At 42.5% G+C, this 24,427-nt stretch overlaps 1 protein-coding gene across 5 annotated transcripts in view; it reads left to right on the forward strand.

Moving 5' to 3' along the window:
- FILIP1 (filamin A interacting protein 1) overlaps positions 1 to 24,427 on the forward strand; it is a 116,906-nt gene that overhangs the window by 57,397 nt on the left and 35,082 nt on the right. For all 5 annotated transcript variants that reach the window (XM_075414489.1, XM_075414490.1, XM_075414492.1 and 2 more), the window contains 2 exons: positions 9,431 to 9,604; positions 11,688 to 11,866. In XM_075414489.1, the coding sequence (XP_075270604.1) occupies positions 9,431 to 9,604; positions 11,688 to 11,866 (353 nt within the window). The remainder of the gene's footprint in view (positions 1 to 9,430; positions 9,605 to 11,687; positions 11,867 to 24,427) is intronic.

Below are 24,427 nucleotides of genomic sequence, written 5' to 3' on the forward strand. Positions count from 1 at the left end.
GGGCGGGCAAGGGGAAGAACGAACATTGGGGAGGATCAGGGGGATTCCAGAGACAGCAGGAGGCTGTGAGGGCAGCGTGGGCATGGCTAGCTCTGTGCCTGTTGTTGCCTGTCCTCTCTAAATTTCTCCACTCGAAGAGTTCGTGCCACTTCCCTCATTCCCTCTGACAACTTCCCTGTTTAAATAATTGGCTGCGCTGCTGAGTGCTTGGTGTCATGCAGTCCTACTGTTCTTGCCCGTTCATCGTCATCAGTAACTTGAATGCACATCCGTGTAGCACAGAGTACTGAAAAACAGCTTGTCAAAGCCAACAGAATCCTTGGACAAGAGAAAGTTGTGTATACAGTTTGTTACACATGTATACACGCTGATGTCTGTTGGTATCCCGCTCTCAGTTATGCTCGTGTCTCTGCAGAGGAGGCAAAAGAATTTCTCTGAACTTCATCACCCTGATCGCTATGGCCCTGCCGGCACCAGGTTGTCTCTCGCTCTGTCCTGCCCCTCGCATTCTCATTCCTGCCAGAAGGCAGCTGGATCATTGAGAAAAAAAATACCTGGGCGGGTTTGTTCCTCTTGGAGAGGGAGGTACTTATGCCAGCAGCTTCAAGTGCCTCCCTGAAATTCAGGTCAGAGCACCTTATTTCAGATGCTTCAGTTCCTTATACAGTCAATGAAGCACTTTCAAAGAGTAATTTAGACAACAATGAAGATACTTTTTAGTTTCCAATGATTTTCAAGAAATTGGATGATAGTATAGAAGTACATGAACATAGAGGAAATAATATAATGAATGGGGGAAAATGAATAGGAGAACAACTACACTGATGTCAGAGTGCTGTATTTTTTGTAGCATTCGTAGTGTTAGTACCTAGATCTTATACATACTTGTGAATTAAATGTCACAGCATTTCAGGGAAGTATTATTGCCTGTATGGAATGGAATTTGGAGCATGGTGAGGTTAATTTTCTGTGTGAAGCATGAGAAAGAGGTCCATGAATAGAGCATGGATCTCTTGAGTCTTGGTCCGGACTAGTTAACATAAGAGTAACACAAACGATGATAACACAAGAAAGAGGAAAAGAATGCTTTTTCTGTTGTTACCCTTTCATTAGTCATCTTTTTTTGTTCTTAAAGAGGTGCTAACTTCTCACGAAATACGTTGTGGTTACAAAAGGAACACGGCAACTTACTACACGACTCCAGCAATACAAAAACACCTCAATGTATGGGAAAAGTGCTGCAATTTTACTGACTTCCGATACTGCTACAGTAGCTCATGACTGGTCATTCACCTGGGATATGGAAAACTGCATTTCCTTAGCATGAATAAACCCGAATAGCGACTTAGTCATTTGGGTTTTCATGTCTGATTTGGAGTACCTGAACCAGGGAGCTCTCCTTTGCCTTTACAAGCATTGTGGTGAGTAGTGCTGCTCAGAGAAAAGACCTAAAGTTGCTTTGTTAATTACCTCATTTGTTAGGATGCACACTGCATGGTGCAGCCGCATACCAGCCCTGAACTGCGAATACAGTCATTTGTGCGCTAGTATTAATGATTCTTCCTGCTCAGGTGTCCAAAAAGGCATTTTAACAGATGTTCCTTCCTCTCCCTGCTGGCTAGTTGGATCAATCTGTGGTCTCTGCTTGCTGCCAGGCTTCAGGTCATGTGAAAAATGTTATTATACGGTTAATGTTGGCTGAGACATAAACTATATGACTGGATATGGCAAACCCAAAACAGCAGGTTTAACCATTGTGATGCATTGCTGAAGCATGTAGAGCATATCCCAACATGCAGATTCATGCGCATAACTGACAGTGACCCTCGCATTGGTCTCTCTGTGTTGACTGGATCATGACACTGTAATTCTATATGCTGCAGTAACTGCCCCACGGTGCGATAATATCGAGCAAAGCACTCTTTCAGTGTGAAAAGGCAAGACAGGATATCCCAGACCTAATAATTCTGAAAACATCAAGCAGTGTGGAGTTAATACTTCTCGGGGCCTTGCCATGGGAATTTTCTGGCTGTGGCCCAGACTACAGATAATTAATTATGTCAGTGAAAGGCTCTGGTGGCCTGTTTTCTTCAGAAAAAAGTGACATCATCCATGAAGCTCTCTGGCAATAAAGCAGAACAAAGCTGTGTGGGCAGGAAATAACAGACAGATGTCTTCTAGTGCTCATTTGATCTGTTTCAAAACTTGCTGTAAGAAGTAATACGTTGCTCAGTGCTGCTTCTCCTCAGCTCTGCAATCCTTAGCATGGACTTTTTTAAACATAAGAGGCAAATTAATCTCTGATGTAATTCTTCTGGAGCCACTTCAGAGGATTTGTGCAGTGGATGAGCTCGTCTGTCATGTGCCTCTCCTCTAGTACTGATTTTAGCAGGACTTTCTGTGTTATCATGGTAAGAGAAAGCACAATAAAATCAAATACACTGTATAGCTCCAAAGGCTCCATACAAGGCTGGAAAGTTCTGCACAGTGTGGAGCAGACAGGACAGTTCTGTTTCATATCCCTGGAGTCATGAGGGATCACTTGCATTTCCAGATAGATTTCACTAAAGTTTTGTACAAAAATACTCATGGTCACTTTTCATCATCAAAGTAATATCTTTACCTCCAAAGTAAATCACATACATATACCTGAGTCCAGAAATGTTAAAAAAAATTTGTGCAAGTGAACTTCACAGTTTCAAGTGTCAGGAAATTATTTCAAGTATTAGCAAATTTCCCATTAGAAAATTAGTCTAAGATGAAAGGCAAGAAAAAAACTTTGCTGTACGTAGAGTCTTCCTTGCAAGAAAAAATATGTATACATGTCATTAGCCATCATTTTGCATGGCTTGAATCACTAAGTGAGTGATATAAACAAGGCTACTTCAGATATCTGGTATAGGAGAGAAAAATATTTCTTGAGTTTTTATCAAAAAGGAGCTTTGTACAATGCAATATGCAGTACAGCATCTAACTTCCCAGCTTTGAAGCATGTTTTGTACACTGTACAAAGTACGTCTGATGTGGAAGACAAATGGCTACCCAGTCCTTGTAGCAGTACGCAGGGTCAGCTTGAGGAATGCAGCCTTTACCAAAAGTGTCATGCCAGTAGGCATGGGTAATTTTTATCACTTTCTCTATTCATATTCATAGTATCATGACACAAAATGAAGAAAGTGCACTTTCCTTTTATTTATTTGAATTTCCTCCTAAGGTAAGACAAGAAGGGAAGTTACTGAGGTTAAACAGGGATCAGTGGATTAGTGTTAAGGAAGTTTTGCAGATAGAGGTTTTTGAGTACAATTGCCTGAAGATGCTCTCTTCATTAAAGTATACTAAGTGAACTCACAGTACTCATTTTCTGAGATATTTAACGGGAATTTTCAGAAATAAGACTATTCCTGCCCTGGCAGCGGCACAGCATGATCTTATCCTGGATAGCACAGAAAGCAGTGTGAGAATATCCCGATCTCTCTCAGAAGGATGCCTTGAGTGTGATGTTTGTTAGCTCTAGGTGAAACATTTGTAAAGTCTACTGGAATTTAGGAAATCAGCCACTGGTGAGACCATAACATTACATGGAGAACCTATGACCTTATCTAGTTTCTGATGCCATACAGAGCAGCTGTTGCGCTATAAATAACCTGAACTGTGTGAAAGGCAAGTAACAACACTAGTAGAAGCAAAGGTTCCTGTCTGTGGTTTGATAGTTATTTCTTGCCATTAATCACTGGCAAGAAAAACACAACTCCATAAACATTAAACTTCTGTTACTTTGTGCTTTCACTTGTGCAGGCATAACAGTGTCATGTCAACCAGAAAAGAAATAGTCAAAAGCTGGAATATCATATCTTCCAAATATTACATAAATGTATTCACTGCAAATGCTTCTCCTCGTCCCACATTTTCTAAACTTCTTTCAATTAATTGTGAGGATTGTCATCATGTTGTTGAAGTATTTAGATTGCTCTGAAGTAGTTAGATGTATTTTAGATGGCTCCAAACATGGAGCTGTGAAGGAAATAGTTACTGGTAACTGATTTAGGGAGTGGTACACTGTGAATTTGCAGGAAGGCTACTTACAAACAAAATTCAGAAGAGTTTAGGGTATGCACTGGCAAAGAGCCCTGAATTGGATTTTACTCTCAGCTGACAGTGATTACTTTGACTTCATTCAGCCCATCTTGAATACAACTGAATTTTTTTTCCGATTTGCTAGATGCCTTACATGAAACGAGTTTGATCAGCTCAGTCCCATTTCCCAGGTGACAAATGGGCTGTGGTAAAAATTCCCTGTTTAGTGGGTGCTGAGTTTTGTCAGCAGTCTCATGGGAGAGGCCAAAGACTGTGGGAATGGGGAGAGAGGGCTGTAGTACATTGGCAGGGCAGGGCATGAGGAGGAAGCATGTCCGAACCCCAGGCTTGTTTAACAGTCTTTCCATTGACCAAGAATTTGGTTGCTAGGCTGCCAGTCCCCTTTTACAAGCAGCAGAGTCATGCTATTGTTTCCTAAATGGTTTCAGTTTTATACAGGGACCTCTTTACATCCTTTCTATATAATTTAAATATTTTACTAGGCACGTAGTAAAGCGAGGTTTGGAACGCAGACCGCTGCTCTTCTCAAGACAACAAGGAAAAGAAAGCCCTTCTCTTTTATTCTGCCAAAAAGGGAGCATTTCAGGGTAGCCCTGCAAAGAGTGGCCTCATGTCAGCCTTCCGTCTGGGTGGCTAGCATGCACTCCTGAAGGGAGGGGAGCATTGTCTTGGGGAGTCTGTATTTCCCAGGTAGAAATGCAGACCCCACATCTTAAGGAAGTGCAATAATCACTGGGTAGTAGAGAGGAAGGAAAGGACAAATGGTAAAGCTGTGCAAGACAGCAGTGCTCCACAGCACTTCAGCCCGTCCATGGACATACTCAAGACCTGAGGTCATCAGCCTTAAGATTTTGGCACCTCCAGTAAGCATAAAATGAGGCTTAGATACAGTTCAGCTTTTCAGTTCCTCTATCACCAGGGACAGTGGAAGGAGTTAACTGAGCACTGTGTCCAGTTCTGGTCCCCACAATTCAACAGACGAAGACAGGCTGGAGAAGGTCCAAAGGAAGGCCATGAAGATGATCAAAGGGCTGGAGAATCTGCCCTGTGAGGAAGGATTGAAGAAATTAGGTCTTTTCTCCCTGGAGAAGAGAAGGCTTGGGGGGACCTCATCACAGTATTCTAGTACTTAAAGGGCATCTACAAAGAAGATGGGGGCTCTCTGTTTGTGAGGAGCCACACAGAGAAGACAAGGGGCAATGGGTACAAGCTGCACCAGGAAAGGTTTCATCTTGACATAAGAAAGAAATTTTTTACAGTAGGAATAATCAATCACTGGAACAACCTCCCCATGGATGTGGTAGCGTTCCCATCACTGATAATTTTCAAGGACAGGGGGCTAGATGACCCTGTCTAGGCTTCATTTCCCACGGAAAGTTGAACCAGATGATCTTTTGAGGTCCCTTCCAACCTGGGCTGTTCTATGGTTCTGTGGTTGTATGAGTTTGATGGACAGGAAGTCACAACTCTTCTCAACATATCTGGCCTTCTGTGTTTCTCACCTTGACAGTATTTCTAAAAGGTAAAAGTGACTTCTTCATTGATCTGTCTTCATTGCTCCTACTTTTAGAGAATCAGGTACTCAGTGGCACTTTATTAACAGAAAAGTCTGGTTATTCTCAAGAATCCACAATATGAACAGTATAGGTAGAAAGTTAGCTTGGAGTTTTCTGTAGGACAATTGAAGGAATTAAAAAACAATAAAAGTAATTGTACATATTTTCTAAATTCCATATCTTTAAAGAGCTTCTGTGACTGCAGTCTTCTGGACTTACGTAAGTAAGTTTCATTGTGTTACAAGCTGTTTCAGTGTGTGGTCTTCTGGTGCCTGAATATTCTCTCTCATCAGAGCACCAGCAAAACAAAAAAAAAGACTCGAGAGATGGCTTTCCCATGCCAAACACCATGTTTCTTCTACCAAAACAGCTAATAAGTTTCCTCTGGGAGTTATATAGAAGTTTACTTCCAATTTGAAATCTCTTCCTTGTGTTTGTCTCCTAGCTTATGATTTACGTTAAACAGCATTGTGCTTTGAGACAAGGGAGGCACCTACAGTAGATGTCCATCAGTAGAAACAGCTTGCAAATATGGTTCCCTCTTCTTAGCAAGGACCCCTCAATTTGAGTCTCTTGTACCTCTTTCCTCAAGTCTTCCTCCACAGGATTATTCTGACTTGTTATCTGAAAATGATCTGTAACCTGCAGTTAAATATAGCAATAGCTGTTGACTATACATTGAAAGAAAACATCTTCACATGAACTCTCCTCTAGTTGTTTCAGTGGAGGATTAGTCATCTGGAGGAAACATGAAATCACGAGTTACACAGGGCTGCTGTTTCAACTCCTTTCCTCTGCATTTATCCTAAGGAGTTTCAGAGAGACTAACCGGAGTTTGAAAATCTCGAGGCTGATGGGAGGTTAGGATGTTGCCTGGGCCACCCTCTGACCTAGGCTAGCTGCACTTCAGAGTCTTCCTGTGCTGTGGCTTGTTGCTGACCAAATAGAAAGCAGTTTATTATTAGCACGCGGCCCCTTTTTTGGTCCAATGCTTCCTAGCAACGTGAGTGTCTGTTTGTTAGTTTGCTTTTCACAAACTGTTATCAGAAGTCCATGGAAACAGAGTACTTGGTGAATTAGCTGATACCCTTGAAAAGATAATGATAGGAGCGACAGCCAAGCCCAGAAAAGGCAGAAGGAACCTTGCCATGCTAATGCGATCCAGACCCCAAGCGCCTGCAGAGCGTGGGGTGCCCAAGGAGGGGTACGCGAGTGGGGTGCTGCCTGCACCCTGTGGATGGGGCCACCCAGCCTGCTCCCAGGCTGGGTATCCTCCCCATGGGCTGCAGCGAGAGGTGTTTTAGGGCTGGCAGCCCTGCCCTGTTCCCTGGAGCTAAGCATGTCACTGCTTCTTTTTAAAGATGAAGCCATAAATAAGGGTTTCCTTCAGAGCTCTGAACTGAGCTTGGGCACCTTCTCCTTTCCTTCTTGGGGTCCTGGTTCATCCACTCGGCATCACCCACTCCCCCAGCTCATCTCCCTCTGGATCTCAGGGGACCCAAACCCGCAGCTTCCAGAAATCTTTCTTAGCTGGCAAGCTGTAAGCTGTTTCAGAGACTCTCATCCCCTCCTGCTAAAGTTGCTCCATTTTAATCAGTAATGATTAAACACTAATGAGGCTGGAAGGAAAGTATGCATGGCAGTGCATAACTGGACACAGCCTGGGGCACTCGGTGGGAAGAGCAGCGTTCAGTTCCGCTGCCAGGTACTGCTGCATTAAATAACCTGTGCAGGGACTGGAGTGCAGCTCTTTGCTCTCCCAAGTCATAGCGTTAAATCACCAAGTCCGAGTTGTCTCTGCTCTGCCTGGCCCTGTCAATGTTTAATTATGCTATCCAGGGCCCGACAGCTTCAACAGGAGAGAACGAAATCATCCTCCTCCCCTTGCAAATAGCCTAAGGTCCGAGGTGTGGCTCTCCCTGAGGCGTGGGCTGTGTAGTGCCTGAAGATTTCTGTGCTCAGGACCAAACGAATCAAGGTTTCAGCATGCTTGGTTGTGGTCCTTGGTGCATAGGGTGGAAGGGGGCTGCCCCCTCATCCCACTGTTTTCGGTGGTCCCTTTGCACGCCTGTGGCACAGGGCACCTCCTGCAAGGCACACTGCGGGACACCGAATTCATTCTTTGGGGCAGGACACAGATATGGCTCCCAAACTGTCTCTTTCTACAAGGGCCTAAGACAACATATCTTAAAATGGTGACATTTATAAATACTCCCAAAATCCTGTGCTATTCAATTAGACTTTTTAAGACCTTTTCTTCAGTATAGAAGCATTGGCCTCATAGTAACAAAGACACTAAGATAACTGTTATTTTTACAGGGACATAAAAAGTTATATATTCTAAAACCTGTCTAAAAGTTTCCTAAAATAACATTTTTTCCTGTACTGAGAGTGGCATATTCCCAGGGCACGATGTAGTGAGGTGCACAGGCTCTCTTGGCACTCTTTGGGGCTAACCCCCATAATTCATTTGTAGTTTTGACATCCATGAGTGATGCGCCTTTCCCATGCTCATGCTGAAAAACCATTAATACCATTCCAGTCTGTACTCTCTATCTTGCAGACGTGCATAAATCTTTTACTTAAGGTTACAAAATGTTGTACAGAGTAAGCCCCTACAGCTAGCTGTTTAGTAGTGGGATAGTTCTCAACTGAGTGGCATGATCTTTGCCTTAAGTTCATTTTTTGGGTTTATTTTCATGTTACTCTATTTAATTAAGAAAAAAAAAAAGAAAAATAATAAAGGGTCTTTGCCATTTTCTGAAATTATTTCCTTGCTCATTTTGAAAGCAGGTGGTTTTGTAGAGTTGTGATGCCTCTGTGGTACTGGGTAAAGATTTAAGATTTGCTACAGGGATAATACAGAGTGCCATTATGAATGCTGTGGAAAAGCATGAAGTGTTGGTCAGTTCATAAATCCTAAACAGGCATTGCTTACCTAGGGGCAGGATTTGTTAAGAGATTTTTCCTAAAATATGTGAACCTTTCCTTAGCCCTTAATTTGCTTCCCAAGCTTACGTGGGTTGAGCGTCAGAAGGGCAGGTGAGACAAAAATTGGTGCCTGTACCCTTCTGCACCCTGTCCCTTTGGGCTTGTGGGAGAGATCTCTCCAGGGAAATCCGGGACCTCCCTCATGTCCGCCAAAAACTTGTACCTTTTACTGTTCTTCCCTGGAGCATGGCCTTATAACGTGCCTTGAAGTTCAAGCAACTGCCCTGCCCCCATTTTACAGACGGCTTAACAGATATTGGCAAGTATCATCAGAAACAGAGCTCAGGATTAAGTGTTTGTGGGCAGCATAGCCCTAAAATGCCCCTTATTCATAACCAGGTGGCCTTGCAGAGCAGTCCCATCATGCCCAGAAGCCTGCTTGTGCTGCCTGAAACTGGTGTCCCCCACCCAGGGTGGGCAGCAGGAGACGAGACCACGCTCCCCTCGGCCACAGGACCACCACTGCCTGGCAGTGAAGAAGATGAAGGATATGAAGAGTAATGATGTTCCCTGGCTATGGTTGCAACCCAGATAAAAATTCATAGCATTCCAATGTAATGACAGGCAGGAACAGACTAATTAATGCCTACAGGAACAACATTTGGATTGCGCAGATCATATTTACTTTGATATCTCCCAAAGATTTTATATTTTTATTGGCAGCCTGGCATTCTTCAAATTCATTTTATTTTTGTGTATGCAGCCTGTATGTATGAAATGCCCCTCTTTTCCCTGTTTTGCCTGTTGATGAATAGGCTGGCTTATGGTGCTGATTTGCAATATTACAGGCAAGGGAGGATGTAATCCACATGCTGAAGACAGAGAAAACCAAACCTGAAGTTTTAGAAGCTCATTATGGGTCTGCAGCTCCAGAGAACGTGCTCCGAGTGCTACACAGGGACGCCATCCTTGCTCAAGAAAAGTCAATAGGGGAAGACGTCTATGAGAAACCAATTTCAGAGGTAATAACTTCTTGATTTATGTCATTATATCTGTGCAGGGTGAATCCTAACCAGAAGTGAGGCTCCACGTACTTTGCATGTGTGCAAAGCACACAAGAGGATAATGCAGTGCTTGTACAAATGGCAAGAATATTCTTGTTCACTCAACCACAGAATAAATTGTAAGCAAAATCTCTGGGTTTGAACACAAACAAAAAAGAGCTTGTGTGCTCCTTAGGGCTGGTGCTGTTAAGTGAGAACAAAATCTTTGGCTATTACATTTCTGTTTTTCAAATTAATTTCAGTTATAGGCTCCAACCTCTACTGCTCACAGCACTGGTAAGCACTCTGATTTTCTTGGCATACTAGAGCAATGTCATGTGGACAGTTAGGAAAAGAAGACCTTCAGAGATTGACTTTGACAGTATTTAGAGGATCATAAATCTATAATCATTTTACGTCACTTAAGCTCTAGGACTGCCAAGTCAGTTCAGCCCCTAAAGGAGACTTGTAGGACTTGATCCTTTGCTTTAAAATGTAAGCAACAAATGAATGTGGAATAGACCTGGGAATGTCTGAGGCCAGCATGAACGCCAAAATAAGCAGCCACTGCTCATGTTTATAGTTTCATAACAGTCCAGGGCATGGAGAAAGAGCATGCAACAATGTACAATATAATATACTATAGTGCCTGTCCAAATCTTCATAGTTCCTCCTATTAGAACATTAATTTTTTCACCAGGAATAGTGTCTACAATAGGATATCTTCATACCATGTATTCTCATTGAAATGTCTTCTGGAATTTTTGGGATGATGGCAAATAAGGAAAGCAAACATTAGCATGTGGGAGCATGCATGAAATACTGTTTAGCAAGATTAAAAGAGCTTAGTAGGGCTTTTGTCTAAAGAAGCTGATAATTTGACAGGGAACTCAGTGTAAAACTTATATCATATGTAGGTCTATGGGTGTTATGTTGGAGCTAAAGTAGTATAATGACAAAATTTCATGAGTGCAGAAGATCTATACTCAGGGCTGAATCCAGCCTGGCTCCTTTAAAAAATGCAGTGACTGTTTTACTTTGACTACCGTGGTCAACTTCTGGAGAGCAAATCACTGTGATCCTCCTGCTGTCTTATTTCCCTCAGTCTGCTGAGGCGCCCTTGAAACAGCAACTGCCCAATGCAGCTGGGGCTGGGGAAGATGCGATACCCGCAAGGCAGGGGCTGGAGTTGGGCAGAGCAGGCTCTGCCAGCCACCGTGCCCATGGCAGGCAAGCAGAGAAGCACCAGGGCTGCAGGCTGCTTCAGTGGGGAGGAAGATGGAGTTTGTCGTCTGCTCTCAAGGAACAGTGAAAGGAGGAGTGTGAATAGCTGTGGTGGCTTCAGTGTGCCCTGGCAACTTTTTAGACACACCTCCCTGGCCTTAGTGTTTGTTTGAATAATAATTGTCACATTAAATTGATTAAAAACCCTCCGAAGACAAAAAAGGTAAAGTGTTGCTAATAAAGAAAGAGAAATTTCTGTCAAAAAACAGGCTGAGGGGAAAACTCTTAAGGCTTGTAATCGATTGTATCTGGAAATGCAAAACTGAATCTATGCTGAATCTGATTTTTACCTCAGCGGTCCTACATGTGTGTTGAAGACACATAGCTCAAATTTCAGCCTCGAGCTTACACCTTCCACTTCACATGTAGGTGTCTAGTCCCCATATGCGGGGATATATGCTCCCAGGGTCTGAGGGCATGCATCCTGCCCTGGCATTTGCTACAGCTTTTCCTGTGTGAAATGAGGAAAGTGTGCACAGCACCGCGCCACAGGGGAAATTCTGCGCTGCAACAATGTTATTTGTTACCCTAAAACTATGCAAAGTTCTGTCCTTTGTGTATCTGAGAACCATGCAAATGTTTATTGCAAACATGCTGTCCAAAAAATCATTACTTTTACAGGACAGTTACTCTTACATCTAGTCACTGCTTTATGCAAAGCCCAAGACATGAAATTATGGGACGCGCATTTACCCAACACAACATTGTTGGTTAATAAATCAGATGAAGTAAGCAAGGAGACCTTTAAAACAGTCTATTCTCCTTCCCTACAATCCAGCTGGACAGACTTGAAGAAAAGCAGAAAGAGACGTATCGGCGCATGCTGGAACAGCTCCTGTTGGCAGAAAAGTGCCATCGCCGCACTGTTTATGAGCTAGAAAATGAGAAACATAAACATACAGATTACATGAACAAGAGCGATGACTTTACCAACCTCTTGGAACAGGAGCGGGAAAGGTGAGTACCTGAGACAGTGCAAAGAGTGTCCCTGGCATCCCGTGCTTGTCAGTTCAGCAGTGGTTCAGTCTGGTATTTTCTGTGTTTAAATGACACTAGACTCATATCTAAACCATTTGTAAATGTCAATTCACTCACGTTATTAGTAAGTACACTTCTGTGCAAGTCTAGAGTTGGAGGCATACCATTGAATGCTCCTGTAGTGTGCACTTGAATTAAGAAACAAATTTGTTTTGAATTACTCAGGCCCATTTTGGGTTCACCTCCTGGTAGCTTTTGATGAGATGTTATTTACATTGGCTAAGTCTGGGGCTGGCATGCTTAGCTAAGTGCCACATTTTGTGAAGGATGGGGGACTTTGTCACAGCAGGAGGACGGGGTAAGGAAAACCACAACACACATTAGGATACTGGCACACAAGTGGTAGGGACTTTGCCATGTCCTCGAGTTTAGGCTTGCAAAGTCACAAACCATTTGCATTATTTTTCATATTTTTGAAGACACATGCCTCAGGCAAGATTTACATTCTCCTGGAAGCAGAAATTCTCATGTTTTATAAAACATGCCCAGCCTGCAATGGACTGTCTGCAGTGTTTATCTGGCTGGCTTATACACTCCAGGTTTTTTTCTTCAAGTGTTTGTCTTCCTTGTGGGAGTAATTTGTTCCCTGAGTCTCTAAGAAAAGACCGAGCACCTACCTTAGGAGAAGAATGAGCACTCGGTAACAGCCTCAGTTTTTCAATATGAAATTTTCATACTCATACCAAACTGCTTAAAATCAATCCACATTTTTTTTTTTTAAAAAGCTCTGAGCAAAATACATAAACCAAGTTCAAAGAAGAAATGCTTTTGAGGAAACCACAGTCTGGTGGCAGACATTTGCAAAAAGCCAGGAGCTAAATTGTTGAGCCTATTTCCTGAGCTCAGTTCAGCGCCAGCTTTGAGTAGGTGGCACATGAGCTGAAGTTACCATATTTCCTGGTGTAGTAGCTGCTGGTTTTCTGTCTCTCTGTTTTCCTGGGTTGACTGGCAAACTTTAAAGGAGGAAAATGTTTCTACATCTTAGCAATTTGATTCTCTTAGCAGAAGATTAAAAATTTGTTGTATTTCCAAGTAAGGAGCAATTTAACATCTGATTCTCATAGATGCCATTTTTTTCTCTATGCTGAATATCCTTGTATGTGTGGAGATGCAGGCAACTAAAATACTACAAAAGTAAAAGTGGTATTAAAATATCATTTACATTTGCCTTTACATGTTATATTAACTTTAATTTGACAATTGTTGCCTTCTTATTATTCCAACCCAACTTGTGAAGGCCACTAAATAGCCGAAGATTATGACCTATTTCAAACTGACTTCCTTCAATGAATTGATTAAAAAGTTTTCTGTCTCACATTACTGCTGCTGAGATATTGAGTCCTATCTCTGTGGACATTTTCTCATACTCTTCCTACTCTTTTGTGTCTTTTAAACTTCATTTTTTCTACATGCTATGATTTTTCAAAAAACAATGAAAAAAGGAGACTCTGAGTTTGAACTTCTATTGAAAGCAGATCTTTAAGAGCAACTAAATCCGTTGTCTGTTATGGCCAGTGCCTCTGTACCGGTGGCTACAGGGGAAGAATTGCAAAGCTGAAGCCCTTTTGATTTATGCTAAGTGACATGAGAAACCTGATGTTTGCTATTTAATACGCTTTGTTTGTCTAAGGCACTAATGAGAAAATTTGCGTCAAGTTTAGTAGTGCCCAAGCAGAGAGAAAGAACATGGCGTGTAGCTAAACACAGAAAACCAAGCACGCACACCCCTCCCTCTTCAGGGTCCTCCTCCCAGATCACTTGCAGGGCAAAATCAGGATGGGCTGGAAACCACTCATTAGCGTAGAGTCTTAAATGATCTTAACTCCTCATGTCTGTTTGCTGAGTGCACATGGGATTGAGGCTGCACCCTCGTCTTTGTAAGTATTGAAAACTGGAAGTAGTATCGTTTGAGGGCTGTATTCAGGAAGAAAGAGAGGGTGATGGGATGACTTCTCAGGAAAGCCCCACCGTGGCAATCAGCAATAGATTTTTGTCAAAAAGAAAGAGTTTGTAGTAGAAACCACATTGAAGTTGCAATAGGTTAAATCATACACACACACCCACCCACAACCCCTGCACTCAATCTGTATATTCGGACAGAGAACGGGCCTGCCCGAAGCCATTTCTCAGGGTCCTGCCTAGGCTTTCTTGTTTTATAAGTACCACTCTATATATAACTGATTTTACTGTGGTGCTTTGAGGCCTGAGGGTAATTTTATTAAGAGCTGAACAGACTTGTAGTCTCCATGAAAAAGAAACGGGACACGGAGTTGAACTTTGCCCGTCAGCCACTCTGCTGCACTCACAGTTATAATGTTAATGAGACAAGGTGAGCCAGAGGAAGAACAGTTCTGTGGGACAGCAGTCTCATGGCAGTCCAGTACAATTAAAGCAGTAATAATTTCTGTCCTGGTTCTAAGAAGTTTAAATAATTTCTCTCCTCACAGTTTTTAACCAATCTTTCCTAACTATTGATGTCCACACCAGCTTTTAGAGGCCACATCTGCTTTTGCTGTCCTGTGAATGTTTGAACGAGATAAAAATGGAAATTCTTTAAGAGCAGAAATATGCCTCGGTTCTAATGTATTTCTAGCAGTCTCTTAATGTATTTACTTTGGAATACTTTTTTGCATACACTTTCATACATTATCTCTAATCAATCCACAACAACATGACATGAAAGCAAACAGTCCCTATGAGGGACTAATTATGAGGTCAGCCTTACAAAGGAAGGAAATAACAGGAAAACATGATTTTTCAAGAATAATTATGCATAAAAAGTATAAAAAAAGATAAAACTGTTGACAAGGCTATTAAAAATGTAGCCAGCTAGGAGGGGTAAAAGGAGAAAGCTGCAGAGCCTGACTGTTGGTGTTGGCTCTGCAACACCAAGTGCAACTAAGCTGTAGAAAGGTTATGGAAAAGGTTGGCATGTTACAGGAAAAGAGTAGTGACAACCGTTTGCCGAATGGAGATGAAAGAAATCTAGTACTTTTAGTGGAAGGTGCTTCTACACACATGGTGGCTGCAGCGTTTTGCAAATTTCGCTATAGTACTCTATAATCATGTCTAAAGATGGGAATGTTTTGAAAGCTAGGGACAGTATTTTCTGTTTTTACCATTCGACCAAAATTCTCCTTTGCGATGCTTCCCCACCTCAGCCACTGTTCCCATACCATGAGGTTGTCCTTGAGCACCTCCTATCCCTGTGCAGAAGCAGCCATCTTCCCCCCTGAGGAGGCTGAGGAATAAGAAGAAGAGCAAAAGCAGCCATCTTCCCCCTGAGGAGGCTGAGGAATAAGGAGAAGAGCTCAGAGCCCGTTGGTGGCAGATGATGGGGTACGGAGTCTCTGGTCTGGCAGGTGGAGAATGAGGAGTCTGACTGGAGCTGTACTGACAAAGTGGGTTGCAGTGGACACCTGAAGAGCAGGAGACTACGCAGCAAGAGCTGCAGTGATGAAGCTGCTTCTCCCAGCACAGGCACCACCCTTCAGCCGTGCTTTGGGGAATGAGTTGGCGATGTGAGCTCCGACACCGGCTGAGCTGGCTGCAGCTAAACCAGCTGTTGGCACTGCCCTACCGCAGAAAGCTCTTGTGTAAAGCAGGCTTAACATGAAGTGGTACTTGGTTGTTCCCTGCTCTGCCTAGTCCCAGCCCTCTTGCCTTCCCCCTTAGGGAACTGGGCGGCGGGGGGAAGAGAAATCTTTAGGATCAGTTATAAACGGTTTTATTTGATCAGCAAAGCTTTTTCTTCTGGTGGAAAAGGGAAGAGCTCTGCATAACCTCAGCACTGCTTGATCGACCTAAGGGATAAGGTTTAAAATCCTGACATTTTTAGAGGTGCTAATCTCTGAACAATTTGTCTTGTAGTCTTCTTTAATCCAGTTTGTTGACAACACATTTTGCTGCTATTAAAAGCACTGGAAAGCTCTCATTGATTTCAACGGTTCAGAAACAGGCTTGTGGTGAGGACCATTGAGCCAGTCCCGCAGGATGGATGGCAGAAATAGCCTGAAAGCCTTCAAAAACGGCGGGGGGAGGAGGGAGTTTCTTACATATGCATGGGACTGGCTTGTAGAATAGAGGATGCGATGTGGCAGAAAGGCTTTGTTGGAGCTGGTTAAGGGAGATCTGTGCAACTGCTTTGTGAGTAATTCGATCACTTCCAACACGAGCCCCCAGACTGCTGAGACTTTTACCCCACCAGACAACATGTCAGTAAATACACACCCAGTATCTAATGTAAATATTGTCTGACTGAAAGCATCGACATTATGTTTAGTCACATTTTATTGTGAGACTTCATTGAAGTGATGAGGATTTTAAATTGGCTGTTGCTTTCCTTGCTGCAGCTTCAAATTGTTCTTTACAACCACAGCGACAGTGTTCCCAGCGCACTGAAGCATTTCACATTTTCCTCAAAGGCAAGGCTGAGGCTTCAGTCTGTACTTCCTAAGCAGTGCCCTGCTAAATCTGGTTTTAGTTAAACCCTCTTTTTGAAGTACACGGCCATAATTAGATCTGCTTAGAGGAGACAGCAGGACTGTGACCCCAGATCTTTCCTCCACAAAGTTTCCTTTCAGTCGTCAAGTAAAATTGTCTCCTCTCTGCCTCCCCCATTGCAGCACCCCCAGCAAGGAATGCACTGGCGAGTCCCTCGGCGGGCTGTGATAATACATTCCTCTCGGCTTTGGTCATCCTGGCACCGAGATGCTCTTGGCTGCTCTGCTGGTGATGTAATTCTGGGCCCGCATCACCTGCAAAGGAAACCGATCTGCGAGCAGTAAAACACACAGTCGTCTTGAAGCAAAAATGGGAGTGTTGGTGTTAGCAAGTTTTAAGAACACTTTTTCCCCCGTCTTGCCTTTCTACTTTTATTGCTAAAACTCCCCTTCTCCCTTTTCCCACGAGACGGCAGCACCAAACTTTTCACTGGGAAGTGCTGGCATTTTTGTTTCCCTTCATTTCATGGACCCAAGCAAGTGTAAAGACTGGAGTGTGACATAGCTTGGGGATTCTGTGTGCATTACCTTCCCAGTTTGCATTTTCTTCTTCTTGACTTTTATTGAGATTGTAAAATAAAGAAGCTGGCAGGAAGACAGTGGGGCAGAGCAGCCATCAGTCAATTACTTCTTTAGAGAACAATCAAGACAAAAGTATGAAGTGTTCAGGGCTAATAAATCTCTGTGATTTACCAGTTTAAAGCCAAATTTTGCAGTAAGAATAGCCCCACACAGAGATATTGGATTGAGGTGTATGGTGCAAACACATAGCGCAGGCTTTGGCCTGTAGTTGTGTAATCTGTTGGTGATTCCTTTAAAGTCTGGAAGTTACTTTACAGAAAGATTTTTGCTATTTTTTTGCTCCAAGAGCTCTTCGCCATATCTGTACGCTGACTTTTTTCTCATATGGTGGTTGTTTCTCTGTCCTGGTTTTCAAACTGTGACCCAAAAAAAGGAAAAGCCAGCCCAATGGGACTGTGGGAATTCACCATTGCCTACAGCAGTTACTCATCTTACTGCACATTACTGACCGTAGTAGAGCACTGAGTCACTCTCTGTCTACTTTTCAGTAAAAGTGCATCTCTGAACTTTTAATCATATAATGTAGAAGACAAGGGCCACAGTACAGTTTTCATTCTTTTCTTTTAGGCTGACATGCTATCTGTATGGTTTGGAAACACTGCATTTTTTTCTGTCAATGTAATATATTTGTAGTATCACAGATCACAAATTCTGTGGTAGTCTATTAAAAGAAATAAATGAAAAAACCTGGCAATGACAAATACCATTTCTGCACAGTTAAGTAAATCTCAAGGTCATCCATTTTGCAGGTCCTGTTTTACAGCTTTAGCTGACGGCAAGGCAGCGACTGCTCGAAGTTTATATTTTAACTAGTGAATCTGGTCGCACATTCCAACAAAACGGCTCCAAAGGTAATTTAAAAACGAGAGAACAAACAGCCACATCAGACTGTGGAGAAACAATATGAAAGTATTGCGAGTCTTACACAATGTGAGGCTTGCCATGAGCTGGGACTAATCCAAATCCATCTCTTCACACTTGGATAGTCCTCAAAACTGTCCAGTCTTTCAGCCACTTCTGGGATTATATAAAATGGCATCATGTGTTGTTTCAGCTATTCTTCCAAAATTATTTCTAAGTAGGCATCAGCTTCACAGCCCTTGAGAGAGAATTATTATACAAAACTATATGTAGTTCATTATTCACGGCAAGTTTGCTTGCTAAAATCATCAATTCAAAAGCTCCCAGGGTCAGACGGGGGGAAAAAATGACTTCATTGAAAATCCACTCACGAACACAAACTCTGTCCAGGGTGCAATAGGTAACAATTTTAACATTTAAGGGGCCTTTGGCATGTTTCAGAGCTATTATACTACTGAAATAAATATCAGTTCACAGCTCTACTGAGGCCATCTTTTTAAGTTGTCATTTTCTTAGGCAAAGAAAACAAGAAGTGAATAAGGGTCATGTTGGGAAAACTGCTTCCTCATTCAGAAAGATTAGAAACAGGTTTCAGTGGAAGTGCCAGGTTTCATTGAATTTCTAAAAATTTTAGATAGATGCCACTTCTTTACAAGTATAAGCATATGCTAATAGGCACTCAAGCTTGAACTTGTTGTTTGATATTTGCTTACGTTTGAATGGAAGTTTACCTGTGCAGAGATGTACAGGCTGATTAACAAAGTATACGACTTACTATTTTGATTAATGCCCTACAAATATTCCAGATGGTCAGATAGCTTCCACTAAGTTGAGTGAAGAACCTCAAGATGTCATCTGACCTGGGGGTTTACTCTGACTCAGTAAGCCTAGATAGAAGCTTTGCTAACCCTGAACAGACGTAATGATTTTTCCATCTTCTTTCCCCACAAGGGTGCTAAGTTGTGCATCCCTTTTCATTCCTGCAGTATCTCCACCAGGAGTGGAGAATACCAATAATGTGTTTTATATTTGCATCGTCTCAGTTTTCATTCTTTTTAAGGCTTATATATGGAAAAATCTTAAGGCAGAAGAAAAAACCCAAGGGGTGCACAATTCCAAACCAAACGTTCTTGCAAAATTTGTCAGAGCTTGTGCAAACGTTACAGGGAAGCAATGCAGAACATGAAATGTATAATTCAACGGATATTTGTAAAGCTTCTGTGATCATAATATTGTGTCACCATAGTTAGTGTCTGGAATAATTTTTTAAAAACTCATTAAAAATGCCATTTTGGGTGTGAGATTATTATAAATGTCATCAAAACAAAATCTGGCCACTTAATTCACAAGACTAGCTAGTCGAAAAACGTATCAAATAACCCTGTGATTATGCTATTCACTTGGACTGTGGCAGACTTTCAATCCTCCCGTCAACCTGTTTGGATCTGAACCCACCCCTCTGAGGACAACCTCCTGGTCACTACTGGATGCCATCCAAAGGGACCTGGACAAGTTCGAGAAGTGGGCCTATGTGAACCTCATGAGGTCCAACAAGGCCAAGTGCAGGGTCCTGCACATGGGTCAGGGTAGCCCTCGCTATCTGTACAGGCTGGGGGATGAAGGCATTGAGAGCAGCCCTGAGGAGAAGGACTTGGGGATACTGGTGGATGAAAATCTGGACATGATCCAGTAGTGTGTGCTCGCAGCCCAGAAGGCCAACTGTATCCTGAGCTGCATCCCCAGCAGCGTGGCCAGCAGGTCAAGGGAGGTGATTTTGCCCCTCTACTCTGCTCTGGTGACACCCCACCTGGAGTCCCACGTCCAGCTCTGGAGCCCCCAGCACAGGGAAGACATGGAGCTGTTGGAGCAGGTCCAGAGGAGCGCCACAAAAACAATCAGAGGGCTGGAGCACCCCTCCTGTGAGGAAAGGCTGAGAGAGTTGGGGCTGTTCAGCCTGGAGAAGAAAAGGCTGCCGAGAGACCTTATTGTGGCTCTTCAGTACCTGAAATGGGGCTTGTAAGAAAGACAGAGACAAACATTTTAGCAGGGCCTGTTGTGATCGGACAAGGAGTAACGGTTTTAAACTGAGAGAGTGTAGATTTAGACTGGATATAAGGAAAATGTTTTTTTACAGTGAGGGTGGTGAAACCCTGGCAGAGGTTGCCCAGAGAGGTGGTAGATGCCCCATCCCTGGAAACATTCAAGGTCAGGTTGGACGGGGCTCTGAGCAACCTGGTCTAGTTGAAGATGTCTCTGCTCATTGCAGGGGGGTTGGACTAGCTGACCTTTTAAGGTCTCTTCCAAACCAAACTATTCTATGATTTTATATCATTGGGTTTCTTGGGGTGTCTGTTTCCACTCTTACTAGGTAAAATTGTTCTACTTTTACAAGTCACTTTTAAACTTTTTGAGTTCTTTTCACCAAAGGGGTGAAAGTCTTCTTGTAGGTCAGTGCCTAGTTATTCAAATTCCCCCAGACATAGGAATTCACTGACCCTGGTCTCTCCATCTCCCAAAAAGCAAGGATTATTCACATGTTGGCTTGGTGAATGGTGCCAAGATGCGGTCCTCTCTATCTGCTGCTTTTGTTAAAATGACAAAGATGGAAATGAAATGAGTTACGAAGAACAAATGTTTCACTGAAATCCTCACGAAACTTTTTTTCCACTTGAATGAGAGACAAAAAAGAAGTGGCGGGGGGGGTGTTGATAATTCTTGAAATTTTAGTTCAGCTCTGGAACTGAAAAATCAATTACTCACACAGCTCTGTTATCCTCTTGCTTATATTAGAGAATGATTAATAGTAATGTAGCTGACTATGTAATGCTCTAATGAGGAAAGATAAAGAAATGAGCAGAAAATTACAGCAGAGTGACAGCAATGATTTCTGATGATAGCAATTACGTCATAGGTGAAAAAGTATCTCTTGGTGACAAGTATATACATCACAGGATGAAAGTTCCTGTAGAGTTCCATTGGAAATGTTTATTTTCAGAGGAACTAGAATGGGATAGACGTATTCTCTTTCATCATTTAAATATCAGACTTTTCCTAGATGACTTAACTTGTTTTAAAATGATGCATAGCTTTCAGCGTTTTTTCATTTTGCAAGTTACTGCCTGAGATATAACCGCGGTTTCCAAAAACTGTAGGGGCAAAACTGTGTCCATACTGCTGAAAGGCAGGTGGGTGGTGCAGAGGGTAGAGCATTGCCGCTTGCAGTTTGGGCACTGCTAATCCTGCCATGGAGATGAGTGTGTCCTGGTTTGACTGGCTCGTGTCCTTACCTGACAGACCATGTGCTGTTGGTCCTACTTGCTTGTGGTGGCAGGTATGATTGCTTTGTGTCCATCATTAGCACACTCAGCTCTCTGCATCCAGCGTCTCTGGGTTTTAGGAAATAGCTAATCCATAAAAATGCCACCCTGGCTGTGGATTTTATGAGCACAAAGCTGGCACTGGTGCAATTGCTTTGAAGCCAATAGAGCTCTTTTTGATTAATGGGATTAATGAGAATCAAGGTAGGAACTCTAAAAATGTTAAAAGAGTGTTTGTGTGTCTGTGTGTGTGTGTATGTACCTGTCGAAGTATATATATATGCATATATAAATGTATACAGCAGTTTCTTGAGTGGAGTTACTGTTTCTGGATAATATTTTGCTGTTCAGCAAAATAACTTATCAGCAATACTTTTTTCCTATATAATTATACTTTTATATAACTTCTATATGCATTTCTGTTTATGATAATAATAGTTTATTACTATATTATTGTTACATAATCTCTACAGCCAAATAACATCTTTGTGTTTTGAATTATTTTTGGTCAGTATTGCCTATTGATTCTGTCAAGAAGGCTGTAAGCTTTTCCAAACTGATTTTGCCTGTCTTTGTATGTGAGGCATCATTTGCACTTATGTCACTATAACATTTTTAGAAATAATAGTGATTTGTAAGCAAGGAAGCTCAGTGGAAGTCAACAGCTGACAACCAAATACCTGATTAGAAAACAACAGGGTCAGGATACATAAGCTCTGCAGTTATTCAGAGGACAACAACCTGCAGTTATTCAAAGGACAACACAGACATGGTAGAAAGATAATATAAGGAAAGCAGAGGCAAGAAGACTACCTTCTAATTCACACTTACTGTATGAAACTGGCCTGATTTCTCTGTGCTTACTCTCCGTCTGGGCACATGAGTTTTATCCTTTCCTTTCGCCGTCCAAACATTCAGCAGGCTGGTGGTCAGGACATCATCTTGGAAAGGGGTAGTGCAAACTGGAATTATTTCAGACCAAAGAAAGAAATAAAGCCAGGTGTGCCATTCCCTGGGCAAGTAAAGAAGCTCGCAGGCCTTGGTGCAAGAGGCAACGCCCTTGAAAGTCTTCCTCTGAACGGAAGCACCTACGGCTCCCGTCCTCGTGCGATGGCTGTGGTTAGCCCATGTCTCTGTGGCCCTCAGAACAAGCCCCTCACTGTTCTGTGTGTAAAGACATGTATTTTATGAGTCCCAAATAACCTCAAGCGTATGATGATGTTCAGCTCAGGCGAGATGATGGGACTTCCAAGGATGTGCAACAGCAAGTTTGGGTGACCAAAATACAGATCTGTCCAACAATGAGGTGCCTATGAACATTTGGATTTATATGTGTGTTGTTTCTTTTTTTTATCTTTCCCTCTTGAAGTTCTTCATTAATTGCATTCCAGAAACCTATATGAGTAATTTTTGGATTCTGCTCTAAGCAACTACAAGTAGAAGGTTAAAACAGCAGGCTCAAATCTCGGGGTAGTCTTGCCCCTGGGTGAGTGCTGTGGGGTGTACAGTGGGGACAGTCTCTTCTATAATTACCTCTGAATAGGCACAAATCTTCTAATGCAAGCAGCAAACCTAAGAATTTCATTTGTGTGGATGTAGGGGGTTTTTGTTTGGGTTTTTTTTCAGGGTTGTGGTGGGTTTTGGTGGTTTGATTTTGGTTTGGGGGTTTTATTTGGGGGGTCCATTTATGCTGCACCTCCAGAATACAGGGGCAGAAACCACTAGTAAAGGTGGGGTTAGACGGATATGGTGGGCAGGTGTGTTCTCTTTTGTGTTCAGGGCAAGAGCTGAGGCTCCTGGCATGAACATTAACGTAAATACTTTCATAGCCTCTCAGACTGACGGTTGGGACACGGCATATTAGGATGTGGTGCGACAGCCAGGATTACTCATTGCTGATGTTGTTAAAATCTATCAGTCTCTCTTTAGCTCATAAAAGCAACCGCTGACTGCTCTTTTACAGCATTTCAAAATTGTACTGAGGATTCATTATTTGCTAAATCACGGAATATGCTGCTGAGAGGAAGTCATGTTTAAAAATCAAGAAGGACTCTTCATGAGATTATTTACTTTTCTCTTCTTTTATAGGTGTGTATTTTTTAATCCTTATGTCAACCTGTGACTGAGGTGGCCAGATATAATATAAAATAGTGCACACATAGGCTGTATTTCTAAGAAAATCTGAGACCCCCATACTGAGGGAAATGGAGCTTTTACATTGAGTCCACTTGAGCAGACTCTTGCTCTCAAGCTGCATTGCTGTTGTACACCTGTGTGAGCTTTGCCATGCTTCACTAACTCAGTGCGTGCAATCATATGAATGATGCTATTTCCTAAATCCAGATTTTAAAGCTCTTCACTCTCTTCTTTTGAACACTTCTCTCATGTTTAAGACCCTATCATGGTGACTCCACACACCATCACTTGGGTTGCTTCATGCTAAAACAAAGCAGAAATCCTTTGGTGTCTGTTTTCTCTCGTTTTTTGTGCCCACTTGTTTTTTTTTACTCTACCAAACACATTATTATAAGGAAGTCCAGAAAAGGTCATCAGGAGTTAGAGCAACAGGGCAAGAACTGAACTGATGGAACTGGAAGGTAAAGGACAAGAAACAGCGGAGAGGCAGGTTTAGGGCAGGCAATGGCAGCTGCAAGACAAAGAATGTGGGAAGTGAATCTGAATTAAGAGATCAGTGAGAACAGAGGGATTGGTGAGAGGAACTAGCTGTTGGCAAAAGTAGAGAGCTGTAGAGCCTTCCAGGTGAATGACAAAGGGAAGAAAGGTAGTGAAGAGATGAAGATGGAAGTGAGGCTGAGTGGCAAGCAGAAGAAGACATATGAAGAAAAACAGCAAAAATGAAGCAGAAGGCATCATATTGATGATGTCGCTTCATATAGTATAGTGCAGGCACTGGGACTTCCCAGATCTTTCTTGCACCAAAAGATCATATGCTTTAGGGAAAAACGTAATTCTGCCTTGACTTTCAGTTTCCAGTAAGGGAATATTCACCACTGTTCTTCACGAGTTACTTATTGTGGTCCTTAAAAATGTGAGCCTTATCTCTAGATGGACTATTTCTATTCTACAAACCCACACACAGAGAAGTTAGGTGAGGGGGACGCAGCAGAAAGGGCAACAACAGAGAGTCAGCTGCCAACAGAACCAAAGCAAAACGCAGGTGAAGATCAGTCAGGATTAATGAACGTCCCAGACCCAAC

Source organism: Opisthocomus hoazin, chromosome 2 (genome assembly GCF_030867145.1).
Source record: "Opisthocomus hoazin isolate bOpiHoa1 chromosome 2, bOpiHoa1.hap1, whole genome shotgun sequence".
NCBI classification, from domain to species: domain Eukaryota; kingdom Metazoa; phylum Chordata; class Aves; order Opisthocomiformes; family Opisthocomidae; genus Opisthocomus; species Opisthocomus hoazin.